Source organism: Micromys minutus, assembly GCF_963924665.1.
Source record: "Micromys minutus genome assembly, chromosome: 9".
NCBI classification, from domain to species: Eukaryota; Metazoa; Chordata; class Mammalia; order Rodentia; family Muridae; genus Micromys; species Micromys minutus.
Window position 1 is genome coordinate 61,693,474 of NC_137978.1, and position 19,290 is coordinate 61,712,763.

At 47.4% G+C, this 19,290-nt stretch overlaps 1 protein-coding gene across 3 annotated transcripts in view; it reads left to right on the top strand.

Annotated features, from left to right (window-relative positions):
• The window catches only part of CLSTN1 (calsyntenin 1), a 59,348-nt gene that overhangs the window by 36,366 nt on the left and 3,692 nt on the right, over positions 1-19,290 (top strand). Inside the window, exons 3-15 of one of the 3 annotated variants that reach the window (XM_080921214.1) lie at positions 885-914; positions 2,015-2,210; positions 3,742-3,950; positions 6,147-6,296; positions 6,410-6,595; positions 10,006-10,254; positions 10,583-10,704; positions 13,164-13,326; positions 15,890-15,946; positions 17,434-17,591; positions 17,756-17,904; positions 18,109-18,335; positions 18,971-19,141. In XM_080921214.1, coding sequence (XP_080777340.1) covers positions 885-914; positions 2,015-2,210; positions 3,742-3,950; positions 6,147-6,296; positions 6,410-6,595; positions 10,006-10,254; positions 10,583-10,704; positions 13,164-13,326; positions 15,890-15,946; positions 17,434-17,591; positions 17,756-17,904; positions 18,109-18,335; positions 18,971-19,141 — 2,067 coding nt within the window. The remainder of the gene's footprint in view (positions 1-884; positions 915-2,014; positions 2,211-3,741; positions 3,951-6,146; positions 6,297-6,409; positions 6,596-10,005; positions 10,255-10,582; positions 10,705-13,163; positions 13,327-15,889; positions 15,947-17,433; positions 17,592-17,755; positions 17,905-18,108; positions 18,336-18,970; positions 19,142-19,290) is intronic. The other 2 variants (XM_080921216.1, XM_080921215.1) reach the window with 2 other exon arrangements.

Consider the following 19,290-nt stretch of genomic DNA (forward strand, 5'->3'; position numbering starts at 1 on the left):
GAAAGGCACAGAACCCTTGTTCCATGTTAATACTATGCTTAAAACCTTAAAGCAAAATGAAGCAGTGTTTCTTTTTTAGGGAAATGCATGGTAAAGCCACCAAAAAGCAGAAGCTGCTTCTTCTTTATGGTGGGCACAGGTGGAGTGCGGGGTTAGTGCTGACGAGGTGGCATCTAGTCAACAGAATTGTCACTACCAGATGGCTGTCTCCTGATGGCTGTTGTGACCTGGCTTCTGTTTCCTTATGAGGCGTTTCTGTCTGTTTCATTGATCAGGTACTTAAGACACAGTGTGTTAGTGGGAACAAAGGGAACATTAGCTCCAGATTTTTGTTTCAGTAAAACTAATGATGAACTGAATGTTTTTAGAGTCCAATTTAGAGAACTTAGCTTAAAAATAAGAACATTGTTTGGGTTTGGTGGCTCATGCTTTTAATCCTTGTACTCAGAAGGCAGAGGCAAGGGGATTTCTGTGAATTCCAGGCTAGCCTGGTCTACATACTGAGTTCCAGGCCATCTTGGGCTACATAGTAAGAACCTATAAATAAGCACATAAGAACACTTAGGTTTACTTATTAATAGTCATCAAAGGGAAAGTCCTAATGACAGCTGGAGGTGTCGGGAACCCTTAACAGTCTTGATTGTATCAGCTTCTCATCCCGGAGAGAGTTCAGTTGAGAAGTTACATAGTTTATGGTAAGTAGGATTCAAAGTAGCAGTCGGTGCGTGGATTCTCATAGCAGCCCAGCCGCTGTCTGAGGAGTGTGTGTTGAGTGCCCTGCCCAGCTTTTTAAAGTAATGTGTTGCAGCTTTGACTGTTTCCTTCTTATTCCCTCTTTGCTCTTTCCTGAATTACTGACATGGGTTTGTCTTTTTTCCCTTTAGAGAGTTTTGAGGTGACAGTCACCAAAGAAGGTGATGAAGGGTTCTTTGTTTCCCTTTTATGAATATTAACCCACTAACTTGTTTATAAAATTGGGAATCAGCCTTTAAACAGAAGCAACTGCCATGCCGTTCCCTCTATTTATTCTCCTAGTTTGTTCTTTTTTTTTTTTTTAAGTGTATTTATGGAAATTGTATGTAACCGGACCCTTGGTTAGAAATATCTAGAACTCAGACATCCATTTGAACTTCTTGCTCAGGACCACTTGTTTCGTTTACTCGGGCGTGCTTGCTTAGCACCGTGTCTCTTCTGTTCACTGGACTCATGGAAGAGCACAGTCTTATTTTCATATGAAATAAATTTTGCAGCTTTCACATGTGCATCAAGACATTAAACTTGTTCTCCCACGGGCAAGCGTGGAATCCCGGACCTTTCTAACGAGGACGGTTTGGCCGTAGTGAAGTCCCCAGGCTGGTGCCCCTCTTAGGTTCGGTAGGGTGAAGGAAGCCCAGAGCTAAGGAGACCCCCCGCCCCTCCCTGTAACAGGGATGACGGTCGTTGAAATGGATGTCTGAAAACTTGGTATTTCTACTCTCATTTAGCAGTTTTCTTTTGATTCCCTAATTTTAGCCAGGCTCATTGCACAGGAAGACTTGAGTCTTTTGTTTTTTTTCTCCTTGACAGAATTTCTGTAATCATGATGCTGACTCCACACGTCTTCTCTCAATGCTTAACTCTGTATTTTATCCTTTCCCAAACCCAAAGAGCTGCCGAGCACGCGCTCGGGGCGCCTGGACAGCCAGGCCTTGGTTGGCCGTTGCTCATGAGACTCCTTTTACCCTGCGGCCATCCTAAGTGCTCCTGTGGAATGCCTGTCTGTGTTCTCTCTCTTGTATCCCTGCATGGATGGATGCAAAGTAAACCAGTTGCTTGGAAAGCCAGAACCGCTTCTAATAAAGCCCCAGAACTCACCCGTGCTAAAGCACAGTGCCCCCCGCCCCCCGCTTTGTCCACGGACCCTCCAAACCCCCTGGCTGCTAAGTTGTTGTCGTCTATTTTCTTTGGGGGCGGAGGACAAAGTACAGAAGGTTCGAGAGGCAGGTGTAGTGACCCATTCTGGTTTACTCCCCAGGTGAGATTTGTGGCTTTAAAATTCACGGGCAGAATGTCCCCTTTGATGCTGTGGTAGTGGATAAGTCCACGGGTGAGGGAATAATCCGATCAAAAGAGAAACTAGACTGCGAGCTACAGAAAGACTACACATTCACCATCCAGGCCTACGACTGTGGAAAGGGACCCGATGGCACCGGTGTGAAAAAATCTCACAAGTAAGTGGGCCAGACAGAGCACAAAAAGAGCCACCCAGGAGATGAGCGTGCGTGGGGGAGGGTCAGCTAGGGGCTGGCTCCCGACTTCTCTGTGTTTTGGTAGCGGGAAGAGTTCAGCAGGGTCTCCGGTAGGTGGTGAAGGGTGGGTTCCAGGCCGTGTCCCCCCTTTTTGTGTCCAGCTTCTGATGGAAGCAGGTTTTACAAAGAGAACAAATGGTTTATCCCACCGAGTATTCTTGGTAAAGAAACTAAAGCCCCACTGAGAACAGTGGCTTATGCCTGTTCTTGGAAGGCCGAGGTAGGAGAACCACAAAGAAAGGCAGCCTGGGTAATAGAGCAAGACCCTGTCTCTGGAGGAGGAGGAGGAGGCTGTAGGCAGGGACAGACAGACAGACACACACTACACACAGCCCTATGTTGAACTTTTTCTTAAGGAAAATGGTTTCTTTATTATTATTTTTTGTAAACCCTAAGAGCATAAGCTAGCTAACTTGTGAAGGAAGCAGATAGGCCTCTTCCATCCTGCACTGAGTTATCTGCTTCCTGCCAGCAGAAGGCTTAACTCCAACAGAGAGGGCTCTAGGAGAGACTGGTTTAATATTCTAGACTTTTCTCACCGGCCCTTCAACACCACGCAGATTTAATGTTGCTGAGTGCCAAGTCCTCTCAGTGTGTACACTGTGTGGGACATACACTGTCTGTCACAGGACATGGTAAGGACACGCCACATAGACAAGCATAGGTTGGGACGCTCACAGGTGAACAGCAAGGAGTCCTCCAGAGTAGAGCAGAATTTCTTTGTTTTTACATGTGCATGTAATGTGTATTCACAAATGTATGGGGACATTCCTGTGTGTGGATATCCTAGGGTACATGCATTTTTCAGTTGTTCTCAGCTTTGTGTCTGGAGATGGTCTCTCCCTGCAGATGGAGGTCACCTCCCATTTTGGCTTGTCCAGCTAGCTTGTCCTGCAGTCCCATGTCAGGGCGTTAAGATGAGCCGCCATCCTGGTCTCGCATTTCTGGGGCTCAGCACTCCTGCCTTTAGACTTTCCGTGGGAGGCGCTTCATCCACTGAGCTACCCACCTCTCCACGTCAGAATTTATTTTAGCTCATATACTGAAACCTTTTCTCTAATTTTCTCCCCCTTCTTCCTTTGGCTGTATATTTATAAATTGCTGTAATAACATATCTTAACGTCATGGCCAGAGGGAGTTTGATGAATTTGTCTCCCTTCCCGTCTTGCCCCCATGTTGAAAGAAAATCCCATTTCTTTAGTTACACTCGTTTTCTGAGTCCGCTGCCTTGGTTGTAGAGCAAGAAAAAAATCAGCCCAAGTTCTGGTTTTAACTTCCCATGTCTCTGGGCCAAACTGAAAGGAGTGTAATTTGGCTCATATTCTGGCTTCAATGTAGAGAGCTCCGAAAACAATATAAAAAAAAAAAAAGGAAATTTAGAAACAGGCAGAATTGCTCCCTTTTGGGTAAAAGACAGGACAGAACCCCCCACAACAGCTTTCCCCTTGTCTAGAGCAACCGTGCACATCCAGGTGAACGACGTGAATGAGTACGCCCCCGTGTTCAAGGAGAAGTCTTACAAGGCGGCCGTGGTGGAGGGCAAGCAGCACGGTAGCATCCTCAGGGTGGAGGCGGTGGACGCGGACTGCTCCCCTCAGTTCAGCCAGATCTGCAGCTATGAGATCCTCACCCCGGACGTGCCCTTCACTGTGGACAAAGACGGTAAGAATGAGGGAGCCTCGTGAGGTCAGCCGCTGCCTGGAGTCCACCCATGCAAGTCACTCCTGTTTGACGTAACTCCCTGGTCTGAAGCCTGGGCCCTTCCAGGTTCTCCTCTGACCCAAGTCAAGTAAAGGCCTCATTTAATGGGAATCTCCTCAGTTCCGTCCACCTGCAGCTGGGTGTCCCTTTAGTTACACTGATTTTTTTTTTCCTCCATTCAGTTAGAACCTTTTACACACATCCTACACACACACTTTTGGTGATGCTAAGTATCCAGTCCAGTTCTTCGTGCATGCTAGGCAAATGTTTTTCCACTGGACTACACTATATAGTATATAGCTCCTTCTGCCTCATCCTATAGTTGAGGGTTCATTCATTCATTCGTTCTTTTAAAAATTATTTCTATGTAAAGTTAATATTACAATATTATTATTAAACATACCAATTAAATAGCATAAACTAGTATAAATTATTTTAACATGTATTATATAAATATATCTTTCTTATTTATTTATTTAGCTACCTACTTAGTGTTTTTGAAACAGGGTTTCTCTGCATATCCCTGGCTGTCCCGAACTCACTCTGTAGACTTGGCTGGCCTCAAACTCACAGAGATCCCCCTGCCTCTGCCTTTCGGGTGTTAGAACTAAAGGTATGTGCCACCACTGCCCATCTAAAATACTGGGAATGCGGTACGTTTGGATCCCCTGGAACCAGAGTCACTTGTTTTAGGTACTGAGAGTGGGTCCTCTGGAAGAGCAGCGTGTGCTCTGAACTGAGACTTACTGTGTAGCCTAGGGTGGCCTCACATGTGTTATCCTCCTGCCTCAGCCTGCTAGTTGCTCAACTGTAGCCAAGATGGGGATGTATATCCTCTTACCTCTGCCAGAACCTTAGTTCCTGAGCAACCAATGGGTGAAACACAAGAACTCATGAAGTAGCATCTCGATGATAACACGGTTTCTCCGTCATAAACTGACGCATACTGCGGAGTCCGGTAGAACTGTGCGACTGTGAGACGCTGTCGGGTCGGGAGAGATGGCTCCACAGACCCACCGCAGAGGACCTGGATTCAGTCTTTGGGACCCATCAGGCTAATCACAGCCACCTTTAAATTTAGGTCCCGGAGAATCCAACTCCCTCTTCTGGCACCTAAAGACACCAGACACGCGTGTGGTAGATATACATCATGGAGGTAGATATACATCACTCACATACATAAGTGAAATAAAAACAACCCTTAAAAAATAATAAAACCCTTATTTTTTTAAGGGTTGTACTTATTTTTAAAACAAACTCTGCAGACCTAGCTGGCCTGGACCTCAAGATCTACCTGCTTCTGCCCTCCCCATTCCCGATGCTGGGATTAAGGGTGCGCACCGCCACTGCCTGGCTCCCTGGATGTTTTGTTTTGTTTGTTTTTAGGGAAGATAGATTTATGCAGCCCAGGATAGTCTTGAACTTGGGATATAGCTCAGTATGACCTTGAATTTTTAATCCTCCTGCCTCTACTTCTCAAGAGCTGGGATTCCAGGTGTGCCAGCACTCTTGGTTATTGGAGTCCTGGTTCAAAGCTACTTCTTCCATCCTCCGTCCCTACCCCTCAACTTTTCTTTAACAGAATAAATCTTTTAGAAGAAGTGTTTAGTGAAGTTTGGCCTCATTGGTATTGGTATTTAAACTGTTTGCCGTTGTGTCTTATTACATGTAAAGTAATAAATCCGGGCAGCAAGATGGCTCCAGTAAAGAACTTGACGCACAAGCCCGATGACCCAAAACCACGGTGTAAGGAGAAGGCTAGTTCCTTTGACCTCCACACACACGAGGAGGTGTGTGTACAACCAACCACACACCAAATGAAAGTGTTTTTAAAAAGTTGGGTGAATAGTACACGCCCTTAATGCCATCACGTGGGAGGCCAAGGTCTAACCTGGCCTACATAATATAAAGGTCTAACCTGGCCTACATAATATAAGGAGTTCCAGGACAGGGTAGAAAGAATACAAGAACAAGCAGAGGATGGGCTGTGTAGATTCACACAGTCCTTGAACACCTGAGCACAGATTGGTGTGTCCCCAGCTCTGGCAGGTCGAGGGAGTGCTGTGATCTCGGGACTCGGTTTATTCAGGCTCTGTCTGTCCCTCCTGCACAACACAAGTAAAGGTGGTTCCCGTTGTTGCTTCCCTTTTCTGCCAGGTTATATTAAAAACACAGAGAAGCTAAACTATGGCAAAGAGCATCAGTATAAGCTCACAGTCACAGCCTACGACTGTGGGAAAAAAAGAGCCACGGAGGATGTCCTAGTGAAGATCAGTGTTAAGCCCACCTGCAGCCCCGGGTGGCAAGGTGAGCTGCCCTCCCTCTAGTTCCTGTGTCCGTTCTGAAACAATCGCACCGCATAAAGAACGTGGTTGTGAGCTTTCTGTCTTTTTCTCACACCCATCCACGGACCAACGCAGGCTGGAGCAGCAGGGTCGAATATGAGCCCGGCACAGGTGCTTTGGCTGTCTTCCCGAACATCCACTTGGAGACCTGTGATGAGCCTGTCACCTCTGTGCAGGCCACAGTGGAGCTGGAGACCAGCCACATAGGGAAAGGCTGTGACCGTGATACCTACTCTGAGAAGTCCCTTCACCGGCTCTGCGGTAAGGAGATCTGATGTCTGGAGCTTTCTCACTCCTCAGGGAGGAGTGACTCTTAGGACCCCAGCCCCTGGGTCTTGGTCAGTAAAATGTTAGGTAGAGCAGACATGATGTTCTGAAGTGGCTTTTGCTGCCTTGCTGCCTGGGTTTCATTCAGGACGGGAATGGGGAGTACACAGACCCTGCAGAATCAATGCAGAATTATGTATGTATGTATGTGTCTGCACCAAAGAGCCCGTGATTCATTCAAGTATGGGAGATGTAAGAACAAGAAACCAGACTTAGGAATGTGCTCTGTGATCCGGCTAGGGGACCATTTGAGCCATGAGGTCTGGTTTTGCCTAGGCCGCATAGGGCATAGTGCTTTTCCTGATGCTCTGAGTTCAGTCCCAGCTAGAGAAGGGAGGACAGTATGTACTGACCGTTATAAATCTCTCTACTCTCTTTATTTTTAATAGATTTATTTGTTTTATGCATGTGCAGTGCATGTGTGCCATGGCAGAGGACACCTCGTGGTAGTGGGTTTTCTCTGTCCTACATACCGGTTCTGGGGACCAGTCCCCAGTTTTCAGTTTACATTGCTGAGTCTTCTCTCCCCTGTTCCTTGGTGCAGTTGTTCCAGTTCTAGAAGTTTATCCTAAGGTCAGAATCATCAGACACACAAATGCTCAGTCTGAGTCCCAGAGAGAGGACTAAATAAATTACATTGTATCTGTTCAGCGAAAATGCTATGTAGCCACTTTAAGCTATGCTGTAGAAGAATAAGGAGAATATATGTATAATTTGCAGATACAGCGGGATTCCAGTTTAATTAAAAAATGTGTGTGTGCTGGAGGTGTGCCTTGTCTTAGAGAGGGTTCCTGAGGAAGGGGTGTATGGGAGCAGTGAAAAAAATAACTCGGAAGTCAAATTGTGGGTCACAAGCTGACAGCCTGTGTTCTGCTCGAGACAGCTCTCTTTACAAGATAGCATTCTCACCCTAGAAAAAATGCTAAAGGCTCTTTGGATAGCTCATGGGTCTTCCAATCAAAATCAGAAAAGCTGCTAGGAAAAAGGTCCTGGATTTTCCAACAAAGGCAGAAATCCTGTTAGAGAAATTCTAAAAGTAATTCTTAGGTTTCCAGAACAAAATCAGAAAGCCACGAAAAATTCTAAAAAGAGTTGTGTTAGCTCTCAGAGCAGTTCTTTCTCTGTGGTTGCTCTCTTGCTGGCCAAAGCCCAGTCTTGTATTTACGTATCAATTCAATCATTAATTCCAGGTTTCTTCCTGATTATCCCATGAATCAGCAGACCATGACCCCAGCTCCTTCATTGTTAGAAAGAGACAGCAAACATGGGTTTTTGTTTTTGAACAGTGCAAATGAATTCGGAGATTTGCCTACCACTGCAAGCACAGACAACAAGCTAACTAGATGGGATCTCTCTCTGAGATCGCCATTCCTACCACACCTGGGCCTAACTTTGCTCTTTCCCAGGCTGACCTTGAACTCATGAATCTGCCTGCCTTTCTATCTGAGAAGCTGGCTCATAATACAGCTGCCTTTGTTGTTTTAGGTCTGTGAAGCTCCTTATAAAATTACATTTTGTGTAGTTGAAAAAAATATATGTATTTTTAAAAAATTTGTAATTTTATTTATGTACAGAAAACTTAGTGTACATTTAACCCAGTTTAGTGGTGAGTTCTTTAGCCTTTGCCTTTTCCAGCTTGGCAATACTAGCCACAGACTTAGGACCCAGAACATTGCCTCCCCAGTGGCGGCGGATCTCGTCATATCTGTCATTATAATTGGTCCTAATAGCTCCACCAGCTTAGCCAGAGAACCCTTGTCTTCTGAGTCAATCTGTGTGAAGGCAACAGTGGTGCATGTCTTCCTGTGGACCAGGCACCCCAGCCTTTCCTTTCCCTTGATGATGCAGTAGGGCACCCCTATCTTTTGACACAGGGCAGACAGGAAAATCACCAGCTCAGTGGGGTCTACACCATGGCAATCACCACCAGCTGAGCCTTCTTGTCCTCCACCAAGGTGGTGACTGTATTCACTCCTGCTCGGAGGACAGGGGGTCTTTTAGTTGGGACGTCCCCTTTGCCAGCAGCTTTCTTCTCAGCATGGGCCTGTAGCCTTTGCTTCTTCTCTTGCTTTGTCTCTGGCCTGTACTTGTGGGCAAGCTTAAGCAGATGAGTAGCTGTTTGCCTGTCCAGGGCCTGGGTGAACTGGTTAATGGCAGGAGGTACTTTGAGCTGCTTATAGAGTGTGGCTCTTTGCTGCTGCAGCCTGATGTAGTGTGGCCATTTGACGAAGTGTGTTAGTTCTCTTTTAGGCTGGATGTCCTGCCCAATGTCAAAGTTTTTGGACCTTTTCTCAAACAAAAGATTGACCACCTTTTTGGCCTCTTGCTTCTTGATGACGGTGGGGGCTGGGGCCACCTTCTTCCCCTTGGCCTTCTATCCTTTGGGCATCTTGCTCGGCTGAAGGAGAGAGCTATATGTATTTTTTGAACTTATGTTTTCAGGGTTCTTTCCCACAGCTTTTTTTTTTTTTTTTTTAAAGATTCATCTTATTCATGAGTACACTGTAGCTGTCTTCAGACACACCAGAAGAGGGCATTGGGTCCCCTTTACAGATGGTTGTGAGCCACCATGTGGTTGCTGGGAAGTGAGCTCAGGACCTCAGGAAGAGCAGCCAGTGCTCTTAGCTGCTGAGCTATCTTTCCAGCCCTTTCCTACAGCTCTTTAAGGGCTTTCCATCTATATGTGTGCACACCCATACACACGTGTGCCCACATACATGGAAACATGCACACACCACTATTTTATATATTCATAAACAGGGACTAGAAGTGTTTATACACAAAAGTGTATATTTGGGTAGGAGCATCAGAAGTAGTTTTGTTGTTGTTGTCTGTCTTGACACAGGGCCTCGCTGCATAGCTCTGGCTAGCCCGAATCTCACTTTGTAGATCAGGCAAATTGAATACACAGAGATATGTCTGCCTTTGTCTCTGCCTCCCAAGGCCTGTGTACTATACCTGGCTATGTTATATCTTCTTCATTCTTCTCCTTAAAACAAAAAAATCCACAGGTGTGTGTGTGTGTGTGTGTGTGTGTGTGTGTGTGTGCGCGCGCGCGCGCGCTCTAGTACATGGGATGTTTTTTCTCACTCTGTAGCCAAAAACTTACTTGTAGCCCAGGCAGACTTTGAACTTGGCAATTCTGCCTCTGCCTCTCGAGTGCTAAGATTACTGATCTGTGTACTATTACACAGATTACTTGATTAAGCCAAAAAGAATCTCTTATTTTTCAAGAAAAGTAAAATCAAATCAGCAAGCATTCTAACCCTGAGTTGAGAGCTACCCCTTAGTGAGGCCCTGAACCACTCCCTGTTCTCTATGGAACTGATTCCCTGTGGTTTCAGGGGCTGCTGCCGGCACCTCAGAGCTGCTCCCATCCCCCAGTAGCTCCTTCAACTGGACTGCCGGCCTCCCCACTGACAACGGCCATGACAGTGACCAAGTCTTTGAGTTCAATGGCACTCAGGCGGTGAGGATCCCAGACGGCGTTGTGACCCTTGACCCCAAAGAGCCTTTTACAATTTCTGTGTGGATGCGGCATGGGCCTTTTGGCCGGAAGAAGGAGACAATTCTCTGCAGTTCTGATAAAACAGGTTTGTTGTGTCCCTGGACTGGCTGGTGTTTTTCAGGGTCCCCCTCACAGGGCCTGGGTCCTCTGGCTGCTCTCTCTTATGCTAGGGACACTTTGTCCTCAAGAGAGACAGAACTAGCCTGGGGGATTTATCAGTTTTACTCAGTAGATTACTCAGTAAAGCTCCTGTGGGTCTGTTTCTAATCCCTGTCTTGGAGGATTCTAATCCCTCCTAACTAGAGGATTCATTTGTGCAGATCGAATCTTTAAACCCATTAAGGAAACAGTCCTTTCTCTCCCCCTGGGCCTGAAGTTGGCAATTTACCCACAGACGCCGTCTGTCTTTGCAGAAATGAACCGACACCATTATTCCCTCTATGTCCACGGGTGCAGACTCATCTTCCTCCTCCGCCAGGACCCGTCTGAGGAGAAGAAATACAGGCCTGCGGAGTTCCACTGGAAGCTGAACCAAGTGAGTAACAGAACTTCATCCCTCGGGACATGACAGCCTGAGGGACACTGTGGTCACAGGATAGCAATATCAGACTCCTTAAATGCCTTCCCACTGCTGATCATTCCCTATGTGTGCATTCTATACATAAAATACTAACATAAACATTATGTTCTTTTGGGGCCAGAGATGGCTCCCCAGGGAAAGCACTTGGCACCAAGCCTGATGATCTGACTAGATCCCCAGAGCTCACGCCCATGTTGGAAGGAAAGTTATCCTCTGGCATGCACACGTGTTATGGCACACGTGTACGCATAGATACACACTTTCAAAATTAAAAAAAGAATATGTGTTTTAAAGTACAGTTGATTAGAATAAAGGGCGCTGTCTCAAGCGATGGGATGGCGTTGGAACCCTTCTCACATTACCTTAGTCGTCAGTATCTAAGGTCCGGTATCCCGGACTATACCAGGAAGTGCTAGACTGACTCAGCCATTCAGTGATACCACAGATACCTTAAATGTTCAAATGGTGGCCATCTTGGTGTCTTTCAGATGCCACACAAACTGCTAGCTCGACATAGCGTATGTATGGAGGGACTACAGAGCACCCCCTCTCGGTGATGTCTTTGGGGGAGGGTTTCAGCATGCCTGTGATAATCGCTTGGGAGGAAGGCCATTGAAGTATCTCTGTTAAGGAAATGAAGTCAGCTCATGCTGTAAACTGAGACTCAAACAGCTTGTGAGGGAGGGAAGCTCTGGCTTAGCTGAGACCCTTGGTCCACAGAGTTAGTGCGCCAAGGAAGGCGACAGACAGGTTGTTAGGCGGGCCTGGGGTTGCTACAACGTTGCACTGTGTAGAACAGTTGGGAGATACATAAGGGCCAAGGTATCCATGAGAGGGGAGCAGAGCTTTTATTTCTGTAAATAATCCTTTCTCAAAAGCTTTTACTGTGCTTTTCCAAGAAGCTAAAGGAAAGTATGCTGTGGAAAAATTCTGAGCAACAGAAGTGGAAGCTGCAGGCTGTGCCTGCTGAGGTGACCCGTGTGGGGTCTCCTGGTTACACATTTGTTAAAACTTCAGATATGTAAGGAAGACAGGTGAGCTCGAAGCTCACTCCCGTGTGCCTCTATCTGGCCTCTGTGGGGAGCAGCCCTTGTCAGCTTTCCTGATCATACCTATTCTCTGTAATAATTTATATTACCCATCCCCAAATTACTCAGTAATTTCCAAGAGATTCAGGACAAAGTGTTTCATCAGATGTAGACAGTTTCTCCAAGTTGTAACTTAGTGCCACAATATAGCCCTCACATCTCAAATGAAGGGTCTTCGGGCATGTCTTAGTGATTACACATATTCAGCATACCCGAGACCCTGGGTCCAATAACTAGCATCCTCATTCCCACCCCAAAAAAAGAGAGACAAAAGGAAAAGATAACAGTAATTCTTAAGATAATCAGTAAGTGCTCAGATTTCAAGCTGTTTTAAATATGTTTATATTTGAGCCAGAGACTCTCTATAGTTTGTTTAAATCAGAATTCCATAAGGAGTCAGACATTACATTAGGTTGGTTTTTTTTTTTTTTTAATTTATTTATCTTATGTATGAACACACTTTAGCTGTCTTCAGATGCACCCGAAGAGGGCATTGGATCCCATTACAGATGGTTATGAGCCACCATGTGGTTGCTGGGAATTGAACTCAGGACCTCTGGAAGAGCAGTCAGTGCTCTTAACCGCTGAGCCATCTCTCCAGACCCAGGTTGATATATTCATAATGCCTGTCCACTACTGAAAAGGAATTCAGGTTAATTTGGCATTCGGTCTAAATTACATGTTCTTATTTGTTTATTTGGTCATTTGTTTTTTTGAGGCAGGGTCTCTGTAGCCCTGGTTATGTAGACCTGGCTGAACTTGCTGTATAGACAAGGCTGGTCTCCAACTCACTGAGATGCTTCCCTTTGCTTTTTTCTTTTCCCTCCCCTCCCTTCCTTCCTCTCTCATCCTCTCCTCTTCTCTTCTTTTCGACGGGGATTCATGTAGTTCAGGTTGGCCTCAAAGTCACTGTGAAGCCAAGGATGATGCCTCTATTTTCCAACTGATGAGATTACAGCCGGGCACTATGGTGTGGTCATTTGATCCCAGGGTGTGTGGGCATTCTACCCGCTGGGCTCAGCTTGTATGTTCCTATTTGGACAAGCAGTTCAACAGAGCACATGCACATGCCCTGTCATGATTTGACTGGTGATATCACTATTTTGGTCTGAAAATGAATGACTAGTATTTGGGATGTAGAAATTACCCTCCTCCCATAGGATGTGTTTATGAAATACTTTCCCCCACAGATTTTTAAAATCCTCTTATTTTTAGGAAGTCATTCCTAGGCATGGCTCATCTTCCAGGTCCCGCCCTGCTGCGGCCGGGGTTGTGCCTTCGGCTGAGCAGCTGGTTGACATGTCACGCTTCCATTGCCTTGGATAGGTCTGTGATGAGGACTGGCACCACTTTGTCCTCAATGTGGAAGTCCCAAGTGTGACTCTCTATGTGGACGGCGTTTCGCATGAGCCCTTCTCCGTGACAGAGGACTACCCGCTTCATCCAACCAAAATAGAAACTCAGCTTGTGGTCGGAGCTTGCTGGCAAGGTAACGGCCTCGGGGAATTAACTATCGGCTCCTTAATGTGTCGTTAACTGTGTCAGAACCTTGGATCACCTTTACCCATGGCTCCTTTATCTGTGCGTAACCTTTTAGGGGGACACTACTTATGTCATTGATGGTTTGTATGGACAACAGCCCCCATCACCCTCCCTGAACCTGAGAACACACGCTCATGGGAAGTAAGGTTAGGAAACTGGTATAGAAACCAACCTGTTTGTTAATGGGTATCTGGAGGTGAGAATGGACTGTAGATGACAGAACAGTAAAGGATGTAGAAGTCTCTGGCCAACAGGCCTCTTCTATAGTATTTAGCCCTTTAGCAAGCTGTTAAGAGCTTGCTAGGATTCTGCGAGTGAGGGGATATTTGGAGAGGACCCTGACGCGTGTGTTTGCCAGGTGGCAGGCTGTCTGCTGTCTCTTGTACTTGTTATCTCAGGAAGCTTCATGGTCCTCTCTACAGCAGAAGAAACCAAGGCCCAGGGAAGGAGCAGCTCAGGATTATCCAGGTGATTAGCACAGGGCTGGGATTTGAACCTAAATGCTGTGACTCACCAGACGAGGCTTTGATCATTCCCTGAGAAGTAAAGCCTTCCTGGTTTGGTGAAACCTGTGAACCCCTTAGACAGTACGTTGGTTATTTGTGGGATATTAGGTAGCTAATTAAGTTGAAAAGGTGGCCAGCATACAGAAGGACTGACTCTGAATTCGTGTACTGATGCCCATGATGCCATGGTACCAGGTGAGAGAAAGGTTTAATGGCAGGGCCAGAAAACAGTGTAAGTTGAAACTAGTGAAGGATTTTGGGATAGTTTGCCTATCCCTGCTCTGCTGTGCAGTGGTAGAAAACACCCATGATTCTCTTGGTGATAGGGTTACAGTGACCGCACACTGCTGTTGTTTAGAGTCTGTGTGCAAAGCTAAAGGAAGCAAGTTATTAGAAATAAGCATTAACCGTTCTTGTCCAAGTTCACAGAGCCACACATCAGCCTCGGAGGGCCGTGTGCCCGACAGCCTCCTACACCGTCACTACGTGTGCTGGATGAAGAGACTTAGATACGATTTTTCTCCCCTTAGGGCCTTGCTTTTACTTAGAAAAGTATGAATGAATCTAATTCCCAAGACAAATCTGTTTATTTTAGAGTTTGAATTTCACAGTTTTTCTCTAAACTCCTTTGGGTACAAAGGAGTAAGTTAGCACACTGAGATGAACCTCTTCAGTGGGTCTGGGGTTCACTGTTGGTCTGTATGGCTTCCCGTGAGAAAATAAGATGCGAGGCAGAAGACTGAGGGGCAGGGCAAGGCCGGCAGCCTTCAGTCACAGTGCCACTGCCATCAAGCACCAGGTGTTTGTCACCCTTCCTGTGTGACTTCCACACCAAACCAACACAATTTCTTTTTTTTAAATTCCATATGTTAATAATATTTTTGCCTGTGTGTATGTTTGTACACCCCACATATGCCTTGTGCCTATGGAAGCCAGAAGAGGACATCAGATCCCCTGGAACCAGAGTCACAGATGGTTGTGAACCATCATATGGGTGTCGAGAATTGAACCCGGATCCTCTGAAAAAATAGAACACGCTCTAACTCACTGACCCATCTCTATAGCCCTGATCAACACGAGCTGTTTAAAAATTCAGTTCATATGGAGGAAGCTGCCCTTTGCCTCTCGGTGAATGTGGAATCCCTTCTCCCCAATAGTTCACAGTGGGGAGGGTGGCCATTGGCAGCTGCTCTACCTCTGTTAGAGATTTCACAGTGGATGGACGTGGAGATAAACTGCTATACAGGTCTGGCCTCACCCCAAGCCTCACATGTTGCATGGACATATGTAAGCACAGTGTTGTGGCCAGTGTTACCAAGCAGTTGCAAGGGGCAGCATTTCCCCACAACACGGTACAGAAGCTGTGGGTTCTGTGCTCAGCCATGGGTGTATAACCACCAGGGAGGCTTTGGATTCTGTACCCTGCTCTGCAGCTGTAGAGATCGTGTCTGTGAGTGCCCAGGCCTGCAGTGGTTGTTTATCTAGGTGAGATCCATAGACAGTGAGCCAGCATCCCTCCTAATGTCTTCTTCTCTCTGGCATTTAAAATCCGGAAGTGCAGACTCAGGTGTTTCGTGTGCCACGCTCTGGACCTGGTACGGGCTCCCGTTTCGTGTACATTCTGCTTCCCTGTCTGGAGGGAAGAGAACACTGGTCTAGGAGCTGAATGCTCCAGCGCCACTCCCAGGCAGACCTCCTGGAACGCAGTGTCCTGTCAGCTAAACAGATGATGAATTCGGTGTGCCTGCTTCTCTGTCTTACTTGACACTGGTTTGTGTTTCCGAAAGAAGAGGTGCCTGTATAAAAGAAGCATTGAGAGCAGGGGTCACTTCTGGGAAAAGGTCACCAGGTGCAGGCTTGTATCCAGGTGAACTGTGTCCCAGACGTCAAGGGGGGCTTTGTTCTCTGGGGCCTTCGATTGGCTGCTCCAGCACTTGACTTTTGAGGTCTGGTGTGAAGGCCCTAACCTCTCCGTCCTTTCTGCCGTCTGTCTTGCCTTTCCAGAGTATTCAGGAGTCGAAAGTGGCAATGAGACCGAGCCTGTGACGATGGCCTCTGCAGGTTGCTGGATCCCCCCATCCTCACCCGCACCCCCTGTTCACTATAATGTTTCCTTTAAAGATGAGACGTTGGTCCATTCCACATGTCGCATGAGATGAGCAAACCACATTTTGATCCCAGACACCATTTCAGCTGCTTGTCTGCATCAAGCTTCCCCATTGCGTCCTGGGACACCCCTTCCTGCAGAGGGGGGCAGATGACACCCTGTATGCTGCATTTGTGGGGGTTTTAGCACCTCCAGTTCTCCAGGCCCCACTGCACGAGGCTTCCACTAAAAGCCCCCAGGCTGGGTTTGGGAGGCCCCTCCATGGTGTTCAGCTGGTTGGACCATGGGATAGAAGAGCAATCTCTACATTTTCTGTCCTACTGGACAGAGATTCTAAACAGAAATACCAATTCTCTAGTGATGACTCGACAGCTATGCCAGGGCCCTGACCTTCATTAACATAAAAGCGACCTGTAGTTTGTGGCTCAATATTGTGGTCTGTCAAGGTCTGTCCTCTGAGGTTTTGTTTCTTTGTTACATTTTCCCTGCCTGTTTTCCTCAGAGGTAGAACTCAGCAGAGCTTCCAGGAAGTCAAGATAACTCTGCATATGACATGCTTTATGCAAGCATGTCGCCTGGAGTTCAGATCCCTATCACACACATGAACGTCCAGTGAACCTGGTGGACCACTAGTAATCCTAGTGATTAGAAGATCGAGACAGGGTTTCCCTGAACAAGCTGGCTAGTTAGACCAGCTGTATGGGCAAGCTTTGGGTTCACCAAGAGTGAATTCACCTCAGTGAATAAGGTTTCCAGAGTCAACCTCAGGTCTGTCCACATACATGCACACACATACACAAAGATATATGAACATGCATACACACATGCATACTGTACATGTGTGTATTGTGCACACACATGCATACATACATGCACGCATATACAACAACAGTGTGAATGTTGGTTCACTCATGAATACTGTACACATGCTGCACCTCTGTAGAAGGTCTCAAAGGGTTTTATGTGTGGACTCTAAGCATCCCGAGTCCCTGCAGTGTTATGATCCAGTCTTTCCCCTACCCCCAGCTCTACATCCTCAAGAGACAGGAAAAGCATCCTACAGTGGGTTCAGCCAGTAGGTGGCAGTGGTCGAGCAAGCTGATACTAAGGAGGGAGGCAGTGTCTGTACCCTGACAACGGCACTGCATTGGTCACCATCATCATAGGGTGACCAGGTGCATAAGGACCCTGGAGGGGCCTCTGGGCATTCGGGGTATGGGTGAGGGACCCTGCCTCTTCCTCCTCTCTTCTTCAGGCCATGTGCATGATCATAAACAATTTAATTTTCCATTGCGCTTCCATGTAGACTGCAAGGCTAACAGGGTTTGTTCTGAACTAACTTGCATGTCCATCCACCAAGCTCTCACTGGTAACACCACCATGAGACATACCAGGAGCCTGTGGGCCACAAGCCTAAGTTCTCTCTCCTCCCCTTCCTAAGGTGGCGACCTGCACATGACACAGTTTTTCCGAGGTAACCTGGCTGGCCTCACGATCCGTTCTGGGAAACTGGCGGACAAGAAGGTGATTGACTGTCTATACACCTGCAAAGAGGGGCTGGACCTGCAGGTCCCTGAAGATGGCAGCAGGGGCGTGCAGGTAAGAGCTCACCTGACCTTGCTCCTAGTGGGGCCAGCAGGGGAAGGCAGAGATGGGGTGCTGTACTTTACCCTATTCAGCCCTGGCTGATAACTCCACTGTCTCTCAGTTTTGGCCTCTCTCAGTTGGGACCTTATCCCCTCTCTCTGGTGTGATGATTTCAGATCCAAGCAAGCTCCAGTAAGGCGGTGTTGACCTTGGAGGGAGACAATGTTGGAGAGCTGGATAAGGCCATGCAGCACATTTCCTACCTTAACTCAAGGCAGTTCCCCACACCAGGCATCCGCAGGCTCAAGATCACCAGCACCGTCAAGTACGTAGCAGAGAATGGATTTCTGTTCACTGGCCCTTGGGCAGGAAGTGTGTGTGCCTTTAAGGATGTTTGCCTCCCCACTAGGGGAAGCAGGTTATCACTTGACCTTGCAAAGCTGACGAGGAACGGGAGCCTTTGATTGGCCGCTGCCTGCCTCACAGCTCTCAACTCCTGCTTTCCCTCCTCTTCCTGCCTCTCCGACAGGTGTTTTAATGAGGCGGCTTGCATCGAGGTGCCTCCAGTTGAGGGCTATGTGATGGTTTTACAGCCAGAAGAGCCTAAGATCAGCCTGAGCGGGGTTCACCACTTTGCCCGGGCAGCTTCTGAATTCGAAAGCCCAGAGGGTGTTTCCCTCTTCCCCGAGCTGAGAATCATCAGCACCATCACCAGAGAGGTGGAGCCCGAGGCAGATGGGGCTGAGGACCCCACAGGTAACAGCTGCAGCCCCCCCCACCTGCCTGCCTTCCTTCTTTGTCTTGGCTGGCAGCCTCTTCTTCAGCCCTTTTTCTGCCAGGTTTTTGTTGTTGTTTAGAATTATTTATTTTATGCAGATGAGTACACTGTAGCTATCTTCAGACACACCAGAAGAGGGCACCAGATCCCATTACAGATGGTTGTGAGCCACCATGTGAGGTTGCTGGGATTTGAATTCAGGACCTCTGGGAGAGTAGTCAGTGCTCTTAACCACTGAGCCATCTCTCCAGCCCTGTTTTTGGAGGTTTTAATGTTTTAGTACTTGAGTCTGTTTCTGGAACTTGGATGTAGCTTTCCTTTTTTTGTTGGGTGTTGGATTTTAAGATTTAGCTTGAGGGCCAGCCCATAGGAAGACTGTCCCACCATTCTTATGGGGATTCATTAAGTGCCATTTATTAACTGAGCTGGGTCTGGGTCTGGGCCCGGGCCTTCAGTGTGCTAATCATATAGTCTACTGCTGACTATACTCTCAGCTCTCAAGTCTTGAAGGTGACTCTCCCATTACTGAGTTTGAGATGTGACCAGGGGTTGTGGGGGAAGGTGTTGTGTCGCCTGCAGCCACTGCTATTTCTGGCTGACAATTTTTTTGCAGTGCAAGAGTCCCTGGTGTCGGAGGAAATTGTGCATGACCTGGACACCTGTGAGGTCACAGTGGAAGGGGAGGAGCTGAACTCAGAGCAGGAGAGCCTGGAGGTGGATGTGGCCCGCCTCCAGCAGAAGGGCATCGAAGTGAGCCACTCTGACCTGGGTGTGATCTTCACAGGTGAGGGGCTGGAGCCAAGCAGAGGGTAAGAAGGGAGGGGAAGACTCTTGCCTGCCTGCTGCCTGCAGATGCGCATGGTGCATTCACCTCACAATGGCACCCTTCTGCACATGGAGGGGACACAGGCAGTGCTTATGCAGGGTGGGGCT